This window comes from Malania oleifera, chromosome 5, assembly GCF_029873635.1.
Source record: "Malania oleifera isolate guangnan ecotype guangnan chromosome 5, ASM2987363v1, whole genome shotgun sequence".
In the NCBI taxonomy this organism is placed as follows: Eukaryota; Viridiplantae; Streptophyta; class Magnoliopsida; order Santalales; family Ximeniaceae; genus Malania; species Malania oleifera.
The window spans coordinates 89,596,822-89,618,787 of NC_080421.1; the positions used below are offsets into that span (position 1 = coordinate 89,596,822).

A 21,966-nucleotide genomic window follows, 5' to 3' on the forward strand; every position below is an offset into this window, starting at 1 on the left:
AATAAATGACACCACTTAAAAAACCAATCATTCTTTCGAATAAACTAGCAGAAGACACAGGCAAAAAAGCTTACGTATCATTAACTTGGATGCTGTCATCTATTTGAGGCTTCAAAAGCATGATACATTCACAACAATTACCCTCAGCACCATACAGAAGCAAATTAGTCCCATTCTGAGGTGAAACTTTACCCGTTTCTTCAGCCCCTGAGTCAGGATGCAGACTCATCTTAGCGCATTCTAAACTGTCAAATTCAACAGGCTTTTCTGGTTTTTCTGCTCTACTGTTGTTTAACTCAGAAGTCCCATTGCCTTCATCATTTGAAGGCAACAATTCATTCAATGAATTTTCATTGGATCTCAGACTGCCTGGTCTTCTATCTAGAGTATCTGGCAAAGGCTGTGGACTTCGGACTTCACCCAGTGTATTAATAGCATGAATACCAAAAGATGAACCATTAGGATCTATACCATCAATACAGTCTGCAGCCTCCATAACCACATCTTTGCAGAACTGATGGTTTGAACCTTCGGAACTTAAAGCAGGCTGATTGCCAAATTCCACTTCTATGGAAAATTTTGCTGTTTCCTCAGATACATGTAGGTTTAAACTGGGTGAAGATCCAGAAATGCCGACCTGAGAATCATCATGAGCAAGAACCTCTGCATCCTCCTGCACTCCTGAGGTATTCCCAGCTTTGCTTTCCATGGCCATGTCAGGGCATCTCCCCACGGAAGAAAAGCGACACTCATTAATCACTGCTTTCACAGTGGAAGGTGCTTCACTATATGCTTGACCATCTTCAGCAGCATTAGCTGACATAGCTTCCAAGGCACGATGAAGGCGTTTAGAAGGCGGCAAAGCAGCTTCACCATCAACTAAACAACCATAAGATTTATTCTTCTTGACATATGACAAAGGAGGCATATCTTCTGTAATTTGATTGCAATTATCAGCAGGCGATGAAGTGCTAACAGCCCTCTCTACCACAATTACATTTTTATCCGCAGGGACATCAGCACTGCAAGCTAAAGATGAACAGACCTGCCCCAACAGATTAGCTGTCGCTTCTATTGTGCATTTCTCTGAGTTATCTTCCGTCTGTATGTAGTCATTGAGCTTCCCCTCCACAGATGATGGTTTACCCATTCGAACCCTCGCTCGCTTTACTAATGGTAGATGCTCATCACCATCTTCCTTAGAACACCTTCCATTTGACCTTTCACATCCACTGGGTGAACTTTCTCCAGTTTTTTGCCCCCCTGCCTCCAGACCTGTTTCTCCATCTAATCTAGCGGAACAAGCAGCCACATCATTAGCTGCACGTTTTCTGTTTGGTCTCCTTTTCTTCTTAGTAACAACTGACCTCATTTGAAGATCAAGCTTTTTGCTCAGCCTAATATCTTCCTCCAAGCATTCAACTACCTTGTCGGGCTGCTCATATTTACAACCTGACTCTATAGTGCTGCCCTCATTTAAACTATGGGTGTCAGATTCAACTGTAACAATTTCAGAACCATTGTCCTCAATGCTACCATTTGCAGGAAAAGATGGTGAATCTACATAATGAGAAACAGAAGCAACTGGAGACTTTCTGGATCCTTTGTTATTTCTCAAGGATCCATCCCGTGTTAAATTGACTGCTATGTCCTCCGAACTTTTACTGCCATCATTCGACAGCATCATGAAGCTCTGAAATCTACAAAATTCACCCCTTGATAAACTTCTAGATTTTCTCACTGATGGTGTCTTTTTGAGTGTGACGCAATTCTTTGGCTGTGTACCCCTAAATCGTTTTCTCGATGAGTAAGTTGGTGATAGTGTTGTTTCTGGACCCAACACATTTTCAGTGGGTTCATCAGACACTCTCTCCCTATCATGCAAAGCATCTAATTGGGCTGCAACTGCAGCATCTTCAACGGGGAGGCTTGGCTCACTTCTATCTTTAGCACAACTAGAAGCTTTTAGTCGTATATTGACTGAAGCCAAGGGAACTTCAGTCTGATCCTTCAATTCAAGATTACCCATTGTGTCCACTGAATCCCCAGCAGCATTTGTTACAGTAACTTCGCCTCCAGAACTGGCGTCGTCAAGTTGGTTCAGTTTCTTTGTCTTCTCATAACTATCAATGATCTCCTGTACTGCACGAACAAAATCAGCTCCCTTACCTTGACACTTAACTAAAAGAGTCTCCTTTTTCTCTTCTGTAAATGCTTCAACATCGGCAGGATTGCAGAAGGCTCTGCATGGAAGAAAAGCCTTCAGCATTAGCATTCAAAATATGTACACAACAAAATGGATAAGGTCAATATATTTCCAAACCAAGAAATGAAATACAAAATAAAAACATCCTGTAAGCATATGAACCATCTCAGCATCATCCAAAAGAAGCCAATTATTCAAGAACGTACCAACAAGCACATAAGTTGCCCTCGGTTTCAAAAGTAATGAACTTGCTGAGACATGACAGAAAGACAAAACTCCAAGCTACTTAGCTACATATGCATATTAAAAAACAGCAAGTTAAGCTAGGGTGAACCATTGATGGATTGCATAACTAAATGAATCTGCCACAGAAAAAATTGCAGATCTGTGAAAATTTTCTGCATTAGAAAATTAATGCAACAGTAAAAGCTTTCTTGATGATCAGAGACTGGAAGTTTTCGCCATGATGTGCTATAAAAACACACATGCACACGCGCGCACATGTAAAAAGAGAGGGAGAGGGGGCATATCCTCAAACCACCAGTAATGCCTGCAAAACAAAATTTTTAATGACAACTTTGTCCTTCCTCAAAGTCATCACTATTTCTGCTCGGTGAAATGTCTAGTTTAGGAATGAAAGAAAACCAAAAACGTTAGATTAGGGCTTGTTTGGTATCATTTCTGATTTCAGTTTTCTATTTTTGTTTCTGTAGAGTGACTAAACAGATTATGAAAACGCATTTGTTTATGTTGCCAATTTTCTGTTTCTGTTGACAGTTTTTAATTGTTTGCCAAAAAAACAGAAAATCAGATTTTATAACTTTCAGCATAGTGATTAGAATTTTACAATTCACGATTCAATTCATATGATTTGTATCAATTCCACACCAAATCGATTCAAGGCAAGGCATGGCTAAAACACCTTAAGGATTAATTTAAATACCAAATCCCAAAAAGGCTAACGCATTACATACTGAGCATTACGCATTTAGACAAAAGGCACGCCTTTTGTACCTTTTTACTTGAGGCTTATGCATTTTGGGTGTGTGGTTCTCAAGTAAGATTTTTCTAGAAAATATTAACTCCATGTTCATATAAAAGGAATGTTGACTATGCAACACTATGATGTAGTGTTACTCCAAAATCCTATATACTAATGCTCTAATCATTTTTAGTAAATGTTAATCAATTCAAATATAACACATACTACAAGTGTTGGATGTCATCTTGGTCGCTTTAGTTGCTTTTGGTGAGAAGAGAATGCATTTTCTACGTTTCACTACTTTATTGATTATAAGTGAAATTCAAACTAAGAAATCATAAATCTAAAAAAATATAAAATATAGAGTGCCATTTTTGTACTCCATCTTTAATGGAATTTTTGTTATCCAAAAAAGAAAATATAGGATGTTCATATGTTAAGTAAAAACAAAAAATCAAACCAGAGGAAGTATTTTAGTCTCCAAACTAGGTTTAAGAAAAGCAAAAAATACATAAATAAATGCCAAGGAAAATAAAGCAAAAAACAAGCATATCTAATTTAATGAGAAAAAGTTGGTTTATTTGAATGGTAGTCATTAAAAAAAATGCATACTAAATTCTAAGGAAAATAAATCAAAACATGAATTTTTTTAATTAAAAATCACTGACTAAAGCTTCAATAAAGGGAAAAGAGAAGGGAAAGCAAAAAAAAGGATTCAAAAAACCTAATTTTGTCATTCACAGCTAGTGTGGCACTGTAACAGTCTGTAAGGGCCATTACGATACCATAACGAACCATAACGGTCATAACAATTGTGGACCGAAGTACCTCTGAGATATTGCCCAATGGTTTTGGAAGCCATCGATAATAATGTTACGTAACATCCATCATGGCCGTTACACACCGATCTTTAAAACCATGGGACACATATCTCCAATGATAAGGTTGTCATGCTCATATCCCACAACACAATCATCAGAAAGCACCAAGGGTTGCTCCCATCACAACACAATCCTCATGTAAGCATACAAAATAAGTTGGAGCTACCTATTAATGGTTATTTGGTCATTTATGTGTTAAGAGGTTATGTTAGTAACTGTGAGTTAGTAAGGGTATTTTGGTCATTGGCATTGTACTTGACATATATTATAGGGAGAGATCTATTATTAATGTTGAGTCTTCCATTTGTTACCAAGTTATTCAACATGGTGTTGGAGCATGATTTTGAGACCTAAAACTCTAACCCGCTGCATATCCACCATCATAGAACAATTTCTAGCAACATTATAGCCCTAGATAACAACCAGCAGCTGCTGGAATTCAGACCAGTTGCTGGAAATTTCCTGGACAACGCTGCCTGTTCAGGGACACAAAATCTAACATAGATTTTGCAAAAAAAAAAAAAACATCATAGTCGCCCCCAGACACTGCCAATCTGCTCTCCACTGAAATCTCATCTCCAGCCAGTGCCCAACGCACTGGTCTAAGGCTTCCAAGTCTGACCCCACTCGCCGGCACATGAAGCCAATTTCACACATGTTTTTTGGCCTGAATTCATTTAATTTCTCATGTGAAGCACCCCAGTAATGGTTGTTTGATGCTTCCCAAAGCTGTTTGTCAATGGTTTTTGAGTTTATAGGCCCTGACACTGTGGCATTTGCTGTGTTTTTTTTATTTGTACATCGTTTGCTTGGGGTTTGCATTGGTTTCTGGCCTATTTGTTCTGCCTTTTTCCCCTCCGAAATGTTCCGGCTCCTTCCATAGACCATAACATCAAGCTGTTGGGCATGTGTTTTGCTCAAAGATCCAATCTTTTTCAACCATGCCTTCATGGTAATCCATTAGTTGTTGACCGGTGTTAGTGAAGGCCATTGATGAGTCTCTGGGAGCAGTGGCAGTGTTCATAAGCTCTTTTTGTGAGACTGGCAGTGTCATAGTTGTCAAATCGAGATTCAAATGGTGAATCACAAATCCAATTTTGGGAATCAAGAAACGAGAATCAAGAACCAAATTAAATCATACAATTCAATACAAATTTCTAAAATCAATTCTAAATTACACGCACATATTGATACATGAACAAGAAGCAAAATAGTACAATACATTTAAATTTTGATAATAAGATCATATTCCATGTGTATGCTTTCCCTAAACAAAATGAAGAGTAAGCGAATGAGTCAAGAAATATTAGTAAAAAAATGAACTTTAAGCTGTTTAAGGGAAGGAGTCAAGGAAAAATAATAGAGAGCTGAACTTTTTCTGTTTATCAACAGTTAAAATAAATAATGTTTCTCACACATTATTTTTCAAATTGGAAATAAAAAAATTTATTAACTTTAAAAAATGATGATAATTGAACAAACTACTTACAAAACCTACTATTGAATCTTAACAACCCAGTCAAACATGATTGCTACCTTGGCCAATGAGTGTTCTGCCCCATCTTCCCAGTTGCAGAACACTATGCCCCAAGAGTGAAGAATGGTTTTGAGAAGGCAACAGAAGTCCTAGAGTTCAATTTTATTTTCATTTTTAGCATAAAACTGACATAGACAAGGGATGAAGGTAATCGTGTAAAAAAGGAGCAACCAAAAAAAGGTTTTAAACCAACTGGATCTATTAAGGCGCAATAAGCTAGAATCATGTGTGTCAATAGATTTATATCAATTTGTTAAGAGTTATGAGGTCAATGACTTGTCTGTGGTAGTTTTGGTGGTTCACCTTGTTCATGGTTTTCTCGGTGTATAATTTTTTCCCTTTTTTTCGTTTGAGGCTGTGGGAGCTTTATGCTGGTTTAGATGTGACTCATACATGGTCGATCACCTTGTTCGTGGTTGCTCCAACTGTTCCAATGCTGTGTTTTGGTTTCTTGGAGCTGTGGCAGCATTGTGCTGATTTATTTGTGGCTCATTTTTGGTGGGTCACCTTGTTCGTGGTTGCTCCAATTGTTCCGGTGCTATGTGTTGGTTTCTTGGGGCTGTGTCTAAGTTCCTTAGTTCCATGGCAGCTTTGTGCTGATTCATTTGTGACTAGTTCATGGTGGGTCACCTTATTCATGGTTGTTCCGATTGTTCCAGAAATTAATCTTGTTGTCATTGGTCTAAGTTTGTGTTGAGATGGAATTTGCAAATTTGCAAATCAAAAAAGTGTGGTTCCATCAATAGTCATTTGCTTAAGTGAGCAGCGTCCTATGACTACATTAGAGAAGTATTCAAAGTTTCCACAAAATCAATCGCCTCAACAAGCATTTTATCACATTGCATCTTTTACCCATAAATGTAATCCTACAGCCTGCATCTCGTCTGATATCTTTCCCACTAGTCCTTCGTTCACCAACTTTGCTTCCACTGACCATATGACAAGTGCAACCAACCAACTTTTCTACCCTCCAGTATCCTAAAAAAATTTACCTCAAGTTATCCTTGTTGAAGGGTCCACTACCGTGATTAAGGGGAGAGGAACAGTAAATCCTCCTCCATCTCTCTTTCTTCTATTTTACACAATCCTAAATCCCCTTTCAATCTCATGTCAGTTAGTAATCTTACAAAGTCACTAAACTGTTTTGTAACCTTCTTTCCTAATTTTGTGGTTATTTAAGATCTAAAAACGAGCAAGACAATTGGCGCAGGATGTGATGCTCGTAAATTTTACGACTTTGAGACGCTCTCTCCTCCCATTGCCTAAAGAACCGCTGCTACACCACTTCAAACCCACTGTCGCCTTGCTCATCTGTCCTTGGGCAAGTTGAAATAGCTAGTTTCTACATTGAGTGTTGTGTCTAATCTTGAGTAAGAGTCCTATCAATTGGGAAAACATCATCGTGTTCCCTTTGCTCCCTGGGTCAACAAATGGGCGACTAGTCCTTTCATGCTAGTCCATTTTGACGCTTGGCGCCTAGTGATGTCATGTCGAAGTTGGGTTTCGGCACTTTGTTACAGTTGTTGATGACTACACTAAGATGAGTTGGTTGTATTTAATGAGAGATTGTTCTAAGTTTAATACTTTTTGTAACTTTTTTTCTCAAATAAAGACTCAAGTTTCATATACCAGTTAGGTTACTTCATAGTGATAATGCTCAATGTACTTCAATACCCAATTCACTACCTATATGGCTATATGACTAATTATGGTATGATCCATCAATCCTCTTGTGTCCACCAAGGTTGTTACAATCGGGATTCTAAGTGGGATCATTGGAGAGGTCTGCAGGATCGAATCATAAAATCAAGATCAAGAATCATAAGATTCTACTTTCAATGTAAAATAAATATTCAAAAATAATACATGTGGAACTTTATGACAAGTCTTAATATTGAAAACTTAATAACTTAGTGAGTATAAGAAGTTGAAAATAGAATAAAAAGAAGAAAATAAGGAACAGAAGTATTGGAAAAATCGTGCCCACTATTAAGGGATTGTTTGAAGCCACTTATGCAGAAGTGCTTTTCAAAAAAATGCTGAATTTAATAAGTGCTAATAATAAGTACTGAGCTGGAAGAGTGCTGAAACTTATAAGTGATGTTTGGTTGTGTTTAAAATGAGTGGTATTTGGATACTATTTTTATTACAGGGCCCTATATGATTACTTTTAAAATATTTTAAATTACAAATATTAATATTTTTTAATTAGCAAATTTCATTCAAAATTACCTCAAATATTTATAATTAAAATTTCAATATTTTCAATTAAAAAATAATACAAGATTATTATTTTTAATAATTATTAATATATATTTATAACATATTACAATCATATTAACTTATAATAAAAAAAATGATATTTTTTATTAAATTTAAAATTTTAATTTATTTAATGTTAATTTAAATTAATAAATAGTTCTTGTTCAGCCCAGAATTGAATTACAATAACTAATATGTATTTTTAAATATATTCTAAATAAAAATATTAATATTTTTTGTAATTAAAATTTAAATAATTATTATAATAATTTTCCAATTAAAATTTAAATATTTTCTATTAAATAATATAATATTATTTATCAATTAACAATAATCTTGTTATTAATGTATATTTTTAACCTATGATTATCACATCAATTTATACAAAAAATAGTATTAATAACTAAATTAAAATTTTTAGTTTATTTAATGTTAATTTAAATTTATAGATGGTTTTTATTCATTCCAAAATTTAATTACATTTTATAAATAATGAACAGGTTCTAATGCATAATAAAATAATATATTATTAATTTTTAATAACAATTTAATTAATAATCATTTGTATTGTTATTTTCAATTAACATTTAAATATTTTATTAAGTAAAAATAATATAATATTATTTTTTGATTAACAATAATCTTGTTCTTAATTTATATTTATAACATATGATAATCATCATATTAATTTATGTTAAAATAATATTATTAATTAAATTAAAGTTTTAAATTTTTAACATTAATTTAAAAATTAATAGATGGTTCTTCTTCTTCATTCATCATTCCATATAATCGAATTATATTTCATTAATAATTAATATATTATAATACATGATTATCATCTAATGTATTTTTAAATTATAAAATAGCCACTAATTTTTTTCATATTTACAAAATTGACACCACCTATGAACAGTGCCACTTATAAGTAGCCAAAAAGCTATTATTGCTTCTTAAAATTCACTTAAATAGTTCTCAAAAGAGTGATTTTGGAAAAGAACTTTTTGCAGCGTCTGTTGTAGTACAAGCCAAATACCACTTTTCTGTAAAAGTGCTTATTCAAGTGATAAGTGTTGCAAGCACTTTTTTTTTAAGTGCTCCCGAATGGGAGCTGAGTCTTTTCAAGAGGCAGATCTGTTTCGGAGCATACTCCTGCAGCTCTGCTGGGCCTGCTGGCTTGGCTTTTTCTTGGCTGCTGCTGATTGAACAAAAAACTGTGTTAAAGAGGACTAAGGTATTCTTGTCAAACACCAAAAAAAGAAGAGGGCGTAAGACTGAGTTCTTGTCGAACACCAAGAATTCTAGTTGCCAAACACCAAAGAACTGCTGATCAAACAGCAAGAGTGCAGGCTGCTGCTGATCAAACTCCAGTCACCAGATAGAGGGCTCTCTGGTTGTCAAACAAAAGATAAATTTAGGTGATGGGTTGCCAAACTTCAATAAGGAGTATAGGAGTGAGGTGTCAAACCCAGGGAAGGCAGGTGCAAATTACTGAATATGGGAAGCTGAGAGCTATTTTGCCCCAATTTTTGAAGACTTTGGATCAAGCATAAATCTTTCAGGGCCTTTGGGCCAAGAATCGTATGATTCTATGATCCAGATCACAATTTTTATAACCATGGTGTCCACGCCCCACAACAAAATGGAGTTGCAAAACGGAAAAACAAACATTCTTGAAATCACTCATACCCTATTGTATCATATGAATGCCCCCGAAAGTTATTGGAGTGATGTTGTGCTCATAGTTTGCCCCCTCATCAATAAAATTTCATCCTTTGTTCTTGGTGGTAAAATCCTATCTTTAATTATTTTCCCTAAGACTCCTTCGTTCTCCCTTCCTCCTTATATATTCAGTTGTATGTCCTTTGTCCATCAGCTAGCTCCAAGAATAGATAAGCTGGATCCTCATGCTATCAAATATATTTTTCTAGACTATTCATATACTCAAAAGGGATATTGATGTTAAAACACTACTTTACAGTGATTCTTAGTCTCTGTTGATGTCACCTTTTTTGAGTACACACCATACTACTCTGATTCCTCGAGTTCTATTGACTTGATGAGTCCATTCCTCTACATTACCTTCCAAATCCCAACCTATTATCTATGACAATCGTCCTACACCTTCATCCAATTCAACTCCTTCTCACCACTTGGATCATCCCAATTTTCAAGTATACACACATCAACTCAAAGGAGGAGAGCCTCCTCCAACTTTTACTACCGCACCTCTCGTTCCCTTGTTGGATGATCTTATTTTCCGTGATGTTGATCATCTTATAACTGTCCGGAAAGGAAAACACACTTGTACCTAACATCCAATCTCTAATTTTGTTTTTAATGATTTCTTATCACCCTCATATTACTATTTTGTTAGTAATCTATCTAATGTTGCTCTTCCAAAATCTATCTCTTAAGTCCTATCCCATTCTAGGTGGAGGACTGCAACGGATGAATATGCATGCACTACATCATAATGATACTTGAGACTTGGTACCTCTTCCTCCTAATAAGCCTATGGTTGGTTGATACAAGGTGTACAATGTGAGAGTCAATCCTAATGGTTCTATGGCTTGCTTGAAGGCTCACTTTGTTGCTAAGGGACATACACAAGTGTACGATTTGGACTATTCAGACACATTCTCTCTAGCCGCTAACTTGCCTCAATACATTTGTTCATCTCCTTAGTCACTGCTTGTCATTGGTCTCTGCATTAGTTAGATGAGAAGAATGCTTTCCTACATGATCTTTAGGAGGTCTATATGGAGCAACCACCTAGGTTTGTTGCTTAGGGGGAGTCAAGCTTGATGTATCAACTTAATAGATCATTATATGGATTAAAAAACAATCTCTCAAAGCATGGTATGGCCCATTTAGAGTTGAAGTACTTGAGTTTGGCCTCTGACGAAGTGCAATAAATCCCTATGTATTTTGTCATCATACTCCACCTGACAGGATTTGGCTTATTGTATATGTCAATGGCATTGTGATCACTGGTCATAATAATCAAGGCATCTAGGACCTAAAGCTCGGGTATAGAAGTATCAAGATCTCGTACCGAAACTGTCTTGTCAACAGAGGAAGCATGTTCTTAATCTTTTAGATGAGACTGGTTCGTTAGGATTCAACCCTATTGATACACCCATGGATCCCAATAGTGAGTGCAAAGTATATGTTGGTTTGTTGCCTAACCCCGGACAATATAGAAGACTTCTTGAAAAGTTGAATTATCTCACAATAATGACTAAATATATTCTTCACAGCAGGAGTTGTGAGTTAGCCTCTCGATTCCCCAAGAACAAGTAATTGGGATGCAGTAATTCACATTTTGAGATATTTCAAAGGTGCACCAGGGAGAGGTCTCTTACATCAGGATCAAGGTTACACTCTTATACAGGGATATACAGATGTTAATTGGGCCAAATCCCCTTCCGACCATGATCCACAATCGGGTACTATATCTTTTTTGGTGGTAATTCAGTGTCCTGAAAGAGGAAAAAAAAATGTTGTGGCCAACTCGAGTGGCAAGTTAGAGTATAGGGCAATGACGCACACTACATGTGAACTTGTTTGGTTGAAGAATATGTTGAAAGAACTAGGTTTTCTATATTCTCAGCCTACGGAGTTGATGTTTGATAATGAAACTGCTATTCATATTGCTTCCAACACAATCTTCCATGAGTGGACAAAGCACATTGAAGTTGATTGTCACTTTGTTCAAGAGAAACTAGTACAGAAGTTCATTAAAACCACTCATGTGAAGTCTGATTTTCAGCTTGTTGATTTGTTTACTAAATCCTTGGGAGGTGCTCATGTGATATTCATTTGTAACAAGCTAGGAGCATATACGTTCTCCATCTTGAAGGGGGTGTTAATGGTCATTCGGTCATTTAAAATTATGAGTATGTGTTAGGAGTTGTATTAGCGCATGAGTCAGTGAAGGTATTATAGTCATTGGTATTGTACTAAACATATATTATAAATAGAGGGAGAGACCTATAATTGTTGTCAAGTCTTCCATTTTACCCAAATCTTCAACACTATCCATAAAGCAGCATCATACATTGCTTGAGATAGACATACAACGGTTCATATCTTTCAATAGCCTAATCAATACTTGCTTTAGATTAGAAGGCCATACACCTCAATCCAAACATGTGATGTGTCGTGAATCCAACAGGACAAATGCTCCCCCTCTTCCATCATAGTAAGGTGGCAACCTAGCTTTAAAATGCATTCTTGTTTTGGCAAAGCTAGGGTGCCACATCGAGTGGTTGGTGAATTACTAGGGTTCAACAAGAGTAGGAATGACGAAGTTCCATTGCCCAAGTGCAGTATTTATTTTTTTGTGGACCTTTTGAATTGAGAAGAATGTGAGAACTTCTCAAGGACAGCACAACATCTCTTTGTTTGTTGGGACAAAGCAATGTTCTTGGCCTCTAGCCATTCTTATGGTTTTTTGGGGGGTGCGTCACTGCTTGATCTTGTGACAGAAGGCAACATTATTGTAATATTATGTTTGTTTTCTCTCCTTTTTGTCTATTTTGATCTTTGGAGAAATATTGTTCTCCCTCACATGTCCCCCATTGAAAGATTATTAAATATATCATATCCGAAATAAAAAGGACCATCAATACAAGTTGGTGCCACCTAGGGAATCCAAGGGAGAGAGTGGGTGCACATCTCAACCTCCCCCCCCCCCCCCTACCATGCAACAACATAACCTATGGTGTCATCCATGGGGCTCCAATCCCACACAAAATCCCAAGACACCCCTCATGGATGCCAAGAGCTCGCCCCCAACCTCTCTTTGTAGTACTCACTTAGTACCCAATATGACAATCAGGGACAAATGAGCTTCTTTTTCTTCTTCTTTGAAGTTGTGATTTCAACGATCTGGTCCATTGTGTATCTACCCCAAACACCTTTTGCTTCCCTATCACCCAAGTAACAAAACCACAGACACCCCTAAGACCCAACCGTTCAAAAATTAGATCTTCAAGTACCCCATAATTTCCAGAAACATGTCCTGGATGAGACTAGCCACAAGGTACCTTAAAGTATCTCTTCAACCACAATCACCACAATGGTGCAGTAGAAGATCTTATTTACGTGGTCAAAATGTCACCAAGATTTTTCCCCCCTTATAATGAGCTTTTTATATCATTCTCACTCTAGCATGAGTTAAGGAGTTATACACCCCTTATTTACTATAATGCCACTTGATTATCCATGTCGATACATTATATCAGTGTTTTAAAAGGTGTTCTCAAGGCGCACCTCAATGCGTTTTCAAGCAAAAATGTCCCAAGGCGTATTTTAAAATGTGCAAGTCCCCAAATGCATACGCCTTCTGCAGCTAGGCGTACGCCCCATCCAAAAAGTTGAGCCTTTCACGTCTCAAAGTTCAAGGCGTACACATATTGATCCCCATCAACCTATTTTCTGAAATATAAAAATATTTGAAAAAATCGATTTGCAAGATATAGTCCCTCCTGGACCTCCTTGACGATGGAAGCCCCTCGACGAAGCATCTTCCCCAACTAAGCATCCCTCTCAATGAAGCTATATCAATCTTTCTCCCACAAGACTACTCCAACACTGTCATCTCCCTCGCCAACCACAATTCCCAATCTTCTCTCTCTCTCTGACAAGTCAATTGGTGTCTTTAAGTCTCTCAAACACGTAAACTCAAGTCTTTGTCTCTCATCAAGTGATCTCCCTTCAAACCCTCAAATATAGTAGTCTACAGAGTACAAATGACATGTTCCCCACCCTTTTGTGTCCTTGTTTTATTTCTACTAGGTGTGAATACCACATGGCTCTTTGATTATAACCCATGCCATGGGCATGTGGCTTGTTAATGTATTTTAGACTTAAGTTTTTTTTTCTTGTACCATTTTTCAGTTTTAAAATTCAGACAGTAAAATTTATAACCTATTTTAATAAATTTCATATTAATATTAAATATATAATTTATTTTTATATATTTAAAATAAAAACTAAATTCCCCAAAATCATAAGCCTCAACGACTCAAGGCTTATGCCTCGTCAAGGGTAAATTGCCTCGCCTCACGCCTTCGCCTTTTAAAACAGTGCATTGTATAGTCATTGTAACACCCGCAACACGTAGTTGTTGTCTATCACATCTCCATTTATGAAGCTTCTACTTTCTTGACCTACATAGATGGAATTCCTCCATTGACAATGAGAGGAAGCTTTGATCCTTGAAAATACGAATGTTTCTAACATTGTGGCCATGTTTGAAGAGCCGCAATCAAGGCATCATAGAAACAGTTGTTGTGTTACTCTACTATCTTCCCCTTTATAGCTAACTAAAATTCTTCCACTCTGACAAGCTGGCACCTCCTCTTTTTAACCAAAATCCTCTCCATTGATATGAAAAACCCACAAGCATTAGCTCTCAATCCAAGTGAAACAAGGTGATTGAGTGCCCTAAAAGTCTTCACCCAAGGGCAACATTTTTGAGAAGAGAAATGACCACAATTGGGTCAACAGCCATCATCTTTCGTCCACTGTAAAAAAGATGAAGAGACATTGAATGATCCTTCTTATAAAGCATCAGGGCCTTCCCTTCTCTTCAAAGTTAAGCAGTTGAACAAGGTTCTCCCTCCTAAGGCCTAACCCCCATGAGTCGATCGAACCTCCAAAAATAGGTTTTCAAGAAAAGCAAAAGATAATGGCGATGGCTAAAAAAAATCAAATTAAGTAAATAAACTCAAATAAAGGCTTAAGAGGTTAGGGACGCTCGATTAAGAAAATAGGTAAACTCAATGGAAATGATTGAAAGTTAAGGAAAAAGGTATCAGATGGTCAAAGGTGAGGAAGAATTTTATCAAAGATGCATCAAGTTCTTGCTGCACAAAAAGCTTTTTCACCCAAACGTCATTGCACATTATGTTCTACCATGCATTTCAATTTGTGCATTCCTAATATTGGCGTATGAGAGCTGACTTCAATGTTACCAGAGCTACGAATGAAAATTTAGGAGGCTTGAGGATCATTCTAGCATTAGAGGTTTTGATTCTTGCATTAGGTAGCGTAATTTAAGGGATATTTTTTCTCTTCTAAAACTTAATTTAGTTGGTTTGTTGTTGATAATAGGCCAATAGCTACTAGGATTAATAGATTTTAATCCACCACAATATAGAGGACACCTTGCCTAACCTCACTCAAGAAGTGCTCCTGAAAGTGATTTCTGATCACAACCTCATGCGGAACAGCATCATTAATCTGGCAGACATGAGAGAGAGAGAAGAGGGAAAACGGAGAAAGGGAAGAGAGGAGAGAGGAGATACAAGTGGGAAATCTCACATTCACTTCAAATTCAAAATCAACAATTACCTACAAAATATCTCATTGCAGGTCAAAAGAACATGGAGAAAACCCAAAATATTGCAGCTGGAGCAATTTCTCATGAATCTGGAAGCAGGAGAGGACTCTATAAGATTCACACTCACAGGTCACCAGCGCATGGGGTGCACGTGCCGCCGGTGAGGGTCCTCCAGTGATGATTTTCTAGAAGGTGGTAGATCAAAGGACGGTGAGTTGAATGGTTGTGGTGGTGTGTCAAAACAACTCTGTCAACCATGGATTTCTAAGGGATCAGCGGCTGGAAAATTACAGCCAGCATGTGGGGCTTCACCAGTGACCAGAAGATGAAATTTTAGGAGGGAGGGTTTCAGTGCGATTCTGAATATGATGGTGTGGGAGGTGTCACGAAGATCTTCAAGGAATGGGGTGCTCAAAGAATTGGGGATGTGACTGGAATTTTCAGAAAAAGTTTGGACCGTTTCTCAGTTTTTTTCACTGAAATTTCAAGGCAGAGAAGATGGTTGAAAAAGATGAAATCTGGGATTGGGATTTTGATTCCTGGATGGTTTCAAGATGGAAGATTATGAGAGAGATAAAAGAGATTAGAGAGAGAATTGAGGGAGACAAACAGAGAGGGGAGAAAAAGAAGATAGAAGGGAGAAAAGAAATTAAGAGAAGTTGAAACTCAGAGAATTAAGAGAAGAAGAGGAAAGATTAAAGTAGAAGTTAAGGGATTACAAGAGTGTAGGACAGAAACTAGAAAGGGAACAGAACAGAGAAGAATAAAGAGGAAAGAAAGCTGCTGGGCAGCAGAGGATTAGGGACAGAACAGAACAGAATAGAACAGAAGGAAAAGAGGAGGAGGAAGAAAAGAAAATAAACCAGAAATAGAGAGAGAATTGAGAGAATTACGGTGGAGAATTGGAAGAAGAGAAAAAAAAGGGCAGAAGAAGAGTGAAAGGGGAATATGAAGGAATTGAAATGGAAGAATGGAGTTCGATTTTGGTCTCTGAAATCAAATGATGCGGGACAGCATCAATGGTCCACAGCCATGAGAAATCGAAGGGAGGAAAGGGGAAGAAGGAAGAGGGCAGAGAGGAGAGAGGAGATGCAAGGGAGAAATCTCACATTCACTTCAAATCCAACAACAACTACCTAAAAGTCTACAACATGGCTTTCGCACAATAAAATAAGAAGGCCTTTAACACAGGATACTACACATATACCCCTAAGACAACATTAAATTACGAACATGCCCCCCTAAAATACACACACAAGCATTGCCCCAAATACACATAATCCTATACTAAATAAACTAAACCCAAAATTAGCTACTAACTAAACCCAATAATCCCTTGACCCCAATTCTTCTTGATTATTCTCCAACAAGGATCTTCCCAAGGTCTTACTTCCCGTCCTACATCACTACTCCTTCGTGCTTGAATCTAACCCTATGAAGGAGGGTCCAACTCTATTCCATTTTGAAAATATGTGGCTAATACATCACAATCTTTGGAGATTGGCTAGGTGTCACAGGCCAAACACTTCACACCTTGTGAAGGGCAATGCGTCACTGGTTAACACACTAGCTTAACTAGTCAACCGAAAGTATATTGCAGTTACACCTAGGGGTGGGCATGAAAAACCGTAAATCAAACCAAACCAAACCAAAAAATTGGTCAGCCATTTTTTCAATTCAGTTTTAGTTCAAAATTTTCAATTTTTTTGATTTACAGCTCGGATTCAATTTGGCACATGCAGTAACCACAATTAACCTGAACTGAACCGATATATTATAAATGTATAAAAATACATATTATTTATAAAAATATATATTATGTCATTATATATAATATGTTATTTTAATAATTATTATAAATTAAATATTTTTTTTCTTTTTTAGTAACAATTTTAAACTTGGGTTGGTTACTTTTATGCTATTTTTTTAGAATTAGGCCTTGGATTATGGATTTTCTTTATATTCAAAATGGTGGATGTTTTTAAGCTTATGCAGGGTGCTAATTTAAAATTTATAAATTTAAGACTTCTTATTGATGATTGAATTTGAATGTTTGAATTTTAAAATTTACAAGTTGATTATAATGGAAGAAACATGTCAATTTGTAGTGACTTGAATCGAACGATTCGGTTAACCATTGGATATTGGCATAAAAACCAGTTAACTAAATTTTGGTTATCCATCAAAAATGGTTCAGTTACAGTTCACATTTTTTTTGCGAAACTAAAATTTTGGTTTGGTTATGATTTGAAGGGCTCACTAGTTTCACCAAATGAATAAATTCACAATCATTGATTGCAAATGAAGCGGAAGCAACAAGCGAACATGAAAGCAAAAAAGAGTCAAATGGTAAACTGTAAAACAATGCAATTCAGTATTCACACCTACCTAATGCCACACAAGGCATGAAGTGTCCAAACCATAAAATTAGCATCATCTGGAATATTGGGAGGGCTTTTGTTATGTGAGAAGGCTGAAATTCTTGGAAGATAAAACTTGAAACAATATGTTTTGAACTAAAGTTGCAACAATTGGCAAAAACACCACACATAAAAAGATCCCAATAAGAAAAAATTCTCGGTTTTCTTTTTTTAAATTATGAAAAGGTAAAAGGGCAAGAAATAATTGAAACAAAGACTTAAGCATTATCTCTCTCCTCCTAAAACATACAACCGCATCTACCTTATTAATCATCCATTATCACAAAATGATTTAGCTGAGAAAAAGGTGACCAAAGTTCAAATAAATGCAAAATATAGCATACAAAACCTTCCATTATTTTGGGGAAAAAAATAAAAGATGGCGAGGGGAGGGGAACTCTCAAATAATTAATCCACTTATTGTCTACCAGCCAAAAAATAACAATTGCATGAAACACAAGAATTACTAACAAATCCCTTACAAACACAATCCTAAACAAAAATCTTCCTCAAACCTATTCCAGCACCTGAGCAACTACCATGGTCAAGTATCCCACAATAATAATGTAAAGTGGGAGGAAAGTTAGTCCCCTAGCCTAAGCCCCCCAAGTTCAAAATATTCCAAAACACTTAAGCTTCTCACAAATTCCTCCGCATCAATCAACATGCCCAACATCACCTCACCTTAACTTAAACTTAGTGATGAACCCAAAAATTGCTTCCATTGCTCTTCAAATTAATTATTACAAAAAGAAAAAAGAAAAACTTTCAAATAATTAAGCCACTAACTATACACCACTCAAAAAATGTCAATGATGATAATGCTTCTTTTTAAAATGCAAACTTTTACGACACAAATCGATTAAGAATCCTCCTCCAGCATCCAAATAATTAGCTTGGTCAACTAATCCATCATTTTAATTAATAAATAAAAGTGGGAGCAAGTAGGTCCCCTAGCTTAGGCAAAGCTACCAAAGTGGCACATGAGTAAAATATCAGGTAAAGCTATGAAAAACATCAACAATAATGTTGGTATTTACTTCCTCCACCTGTCCCTATGTCTCATATTCTTCATCACATACATTAAAGCAAAGCCAAAAAAAGAAGAGAAGAGAAGAGAAGAAGATAAGGGCATTGCTCCCACGAAGAGATAAGAGATGAGCATTGCCAAGCCAGAAGTTTAAAACATACCTTGGGCTATGGAGAAATAGCATCAAAGTTTAAACTATTTAAAATCAAAATGGTAACAACCCTAACAAGAGTTTAGCATGTAATCCAAAAATCAAATGTAAATCGGACACAGAGTTCTAAGTCGAATAACTACTCATCTCTCATGGTCCCCCAAGAAATATCAAGAATATATTGTTTCCAGTTTTAGCAATAACAGAAATCGCAATGCAACACATATAAAGGCACTCCATTGCTACACCTTCTTGAAAAGTATATAGTCCAAAACTCATAAATTGAATGGTAGAAACTGAAATTTCCCCCTATCAAAAGCTTATGCAGCTATAGTCTCAAGATCTTAAAAAAACTACATTCACTCCTTTAATAAGCTAATCCTAATTTTTAGCAAATTGAAGGGTTGGAAGGTGTCAATTATGCATATACATTCCGGGCTACATCCACAAACTAATTTCTTTTATTCCTCCATAGACGAGGAAAAGAGATTTCAAAACCTGAAACTAAAAAAATTGAAAGCACGAAAAAAAAAATTCCCACCTAAAACTTATTTAAGTTATAACAACCAAGCAAATTAGTTCAATTGTCGCCAAATGACTAAAAAATATTTGTTGAATTTATATGTATGTTTTTGAAATAAGAGTGCAAAGCAAGGACAAATGCAAGGACAAATGCTTAGTAATTATTTTACTACACAAAACTCCCTCTCTTGAACTCTTAACAATAAGAATTAACTATCCTCTCTTCAACTCAACAAAAAAATTTAGAAATAATTAAATGTTGTTTGTTCAACCAATCAAAAGAGTTGATAGCATTCCAAAATTTTTATTAATTTTCACATTTTTAATGCAATTGAGATCATGATTCAACATTAACTTGGCATCTAATCAATAGTTTCATCAAAGCTTGTCAATTAGCACAAGCAATAACTATATTAACAATGCATTCAAATAATAATGAAGGAAACAAAGAAACAAATTCTACTTTTGAATCTCCCTAAAATTCACTTTAGTAATATACATGTACATACCAAAAAAAACTAATAATAAAAAAATGCAAAGAAGCTTTTGTGTGCTAAGTACTCACATTTGTTTAGTTCCAAAAAAGTAGACAAGTACTTTCTTCCAATCTGTGGAGTATCCCCACTTCTGTGGCTCGCTCACCTGCCATCAGAAAAGAAGATGACAAGCCCTAAAAACCAATAGTATGCTAAAAAAATAATAGTATGATAAAAGTGAAAAAAGAGGAGACCAATGGCACTCATAAGCCTCTGTTTGGCTGATCAGAAAATGTAGGAAGAAGATAAAAACCACAATTTTGAAATTCAAGGTTCCTATTATTGAATGTTACTAAGAAAATGTAATTGTATGTCCTTGTTAACGTGATTAAATTGGTTACAAGAGTAAGGGTAGAAAAAAAGAACAACTTTTCCCTCTTGATTTTCAGAAATTTGCTTAAAATCACTATATTTTACTTATTTCTTGATCCCCCAACCGCCCACCCACCACCCAACGGTCTTCCTCTTCTTTTATCAAACTTTCTACTGTATTCTAAGCAGCCAGCTTTTAAGCAGTTAAATTCTACACCACACCTGGGAAAACCCAAAGGTGGAAAGGGGACTTAAGGAAAGGGGAAAATTCAGACATAAGTATAAAGATTACAAGCATCACCATAATAGGCATAGAAAATTAAACTTTTAGTCCAATACTGTCAACCGCCAGCATAATTACATTAACACCATGCAACTGCAATAAGCAGTGAAAATTTAAAGAAAGAATTAATATTTGTGTTAGATCTATGAGCAATAGTCTTTTGATAAACCAAACGATTGGGCCACAAAGTAAAGCAAAGAACATCATGCAATTGAAAATCCCAACTTAGGCATATTATTCAATCATGTAATCAAAAGCATAACTTTAAGTTCTTGCAAGAGTCTTATACATACAGTTGCAGGCCATGCTGGGAACCCCTTGACCTTCGCAAGTACGAGATCGCCGACCTTCCACTGCCGGCGGGCAGCGGCTGCAGCGGCGGCAGAGGCTTTGCTGGAACCTTTTCTGCGACTTGGCGCCATTAGAATCGTACAGAGTCCGATCTAACAACCGCACGCGTTTCTATGGATTCAGATAAGAAGACGAACAAAGAGAAACAAGATGAATTCGCGTATTCGCCGAAATCGCTCGCCTCTCAGTGGAGAAGGCAGCGGTTTGGCAGAGGCAAGAACTTCCCAAGGTCGCTGCGATAGGGAGATTTGAAGGCATTGAAACACAAAGATCAATAGGGAGACAATCACGGCTCCAGCAGTAACCCTAATTCTTCGAAAAGGGCGAGACAGAGGAAGCAACGAAGGGAGGGATGGAGAACTCTGCAAACCCTAGTTCTAGGAAGGGGAGACACAGAGGCCTACATGAGTTTGAGTAGAAAGAGTTTTGCGGAAGAAGACCATTCCACATATGGCATGATGAGAGATAGGCGTCGAGGAATGCGGTGGGCTAAGGTGCGCTGGATGCGTAGGCTGCTGTGGGCTAAGGTGCGCTGGATGCGTAGGCTGCTGTGGGGTGGACTAACGTGCGCTGTGTGTGGATGAATCATGAATCTAGGCTACGTCTTAGATACTACGATGAACACGTGACCTACCCACTGATCATTCATAACCGGACACGCCTCTCATGGGCTGAGCTCTGATTGGTGGGTTCAACTCCGATTAAAGAAGGCTAACGAGGATTCCGGAGAGGCATGGGGGTTGGAATTGGGCCGTTCGGCCCATTCAGGAAACCGTTTGCTCAGCCCAACTATTTTAGCCCATTACGCCCCTGAACTCATAAGCCATAAACCAAAGTCAGAAGAACCCTATCCTTCCTGGGGTTTTTTCGACATGTTGTTTTTTATTAGTAAATATGTAAGGTGATGTTTGGTAATTGAATATTAGTTCTAAAAATTAAAATTATAATGATTAGTTTTCAATTCTAATATTTATTTTATGATAAAGTCATTTTGATTATGACTCGAAACCTCTTTTACCTGTTTTTTTATTCTTGACTCTTACTTAGGAATCAATTCATGATTCCTGAAAACACAGTATTTATTATAATATAACAATTTATATCATATAATATAATATAATAGATATTACATAAATTTA

At 36.5% G+C, this 21,966-nt stretch overlaps 1 protein-coding gene across 16 annotated transcripts in view; it reads right to left on the reverse strand.

The window, feature by feature from the left end:
* Positions 1 to 21,301, reverse strand: part of LOC131156741 (protein HUA2-LIKE 3-like) — a 40,808-nt gene extending 19,507 nt beyond the window's left edge. For 11 of the 16 annotated variants that reach the window (XM_058110653.1, XM_058110652.1, XM_058110646.1 and 8 more), the window contains exons 1-3: positions 20,770 to 21,264; positions 19,911 to 19,987; positions 75 to 2,243 (exon numbers count right to left, since the gene is read on the reverse strand). In XM_058110653.1, coding sequence (XP_057966636.1) covers positions 75 to 2,243; positions 19,911 to 19,987; positions 20,770 to 20,898 — 2,375 coding nt within the window. In that variant the 5' untranslated portion in view covers positions 20,899 to 21,264. Of the gene's footprint in view, positions 1 to 74; positions 2,244 to 19,910; positions 19,988 to 20,769 lie in introns of all 16 variants that reach the window. The other 5 variants (XM_058110647.1, XM_058110655.1, XM_058110638.1 and 2 more) reach the window with 1 other exon arrangement.
* Between the last annotated feature and the right edge of the window lie 665 nt (positions 21,302 to 21,966).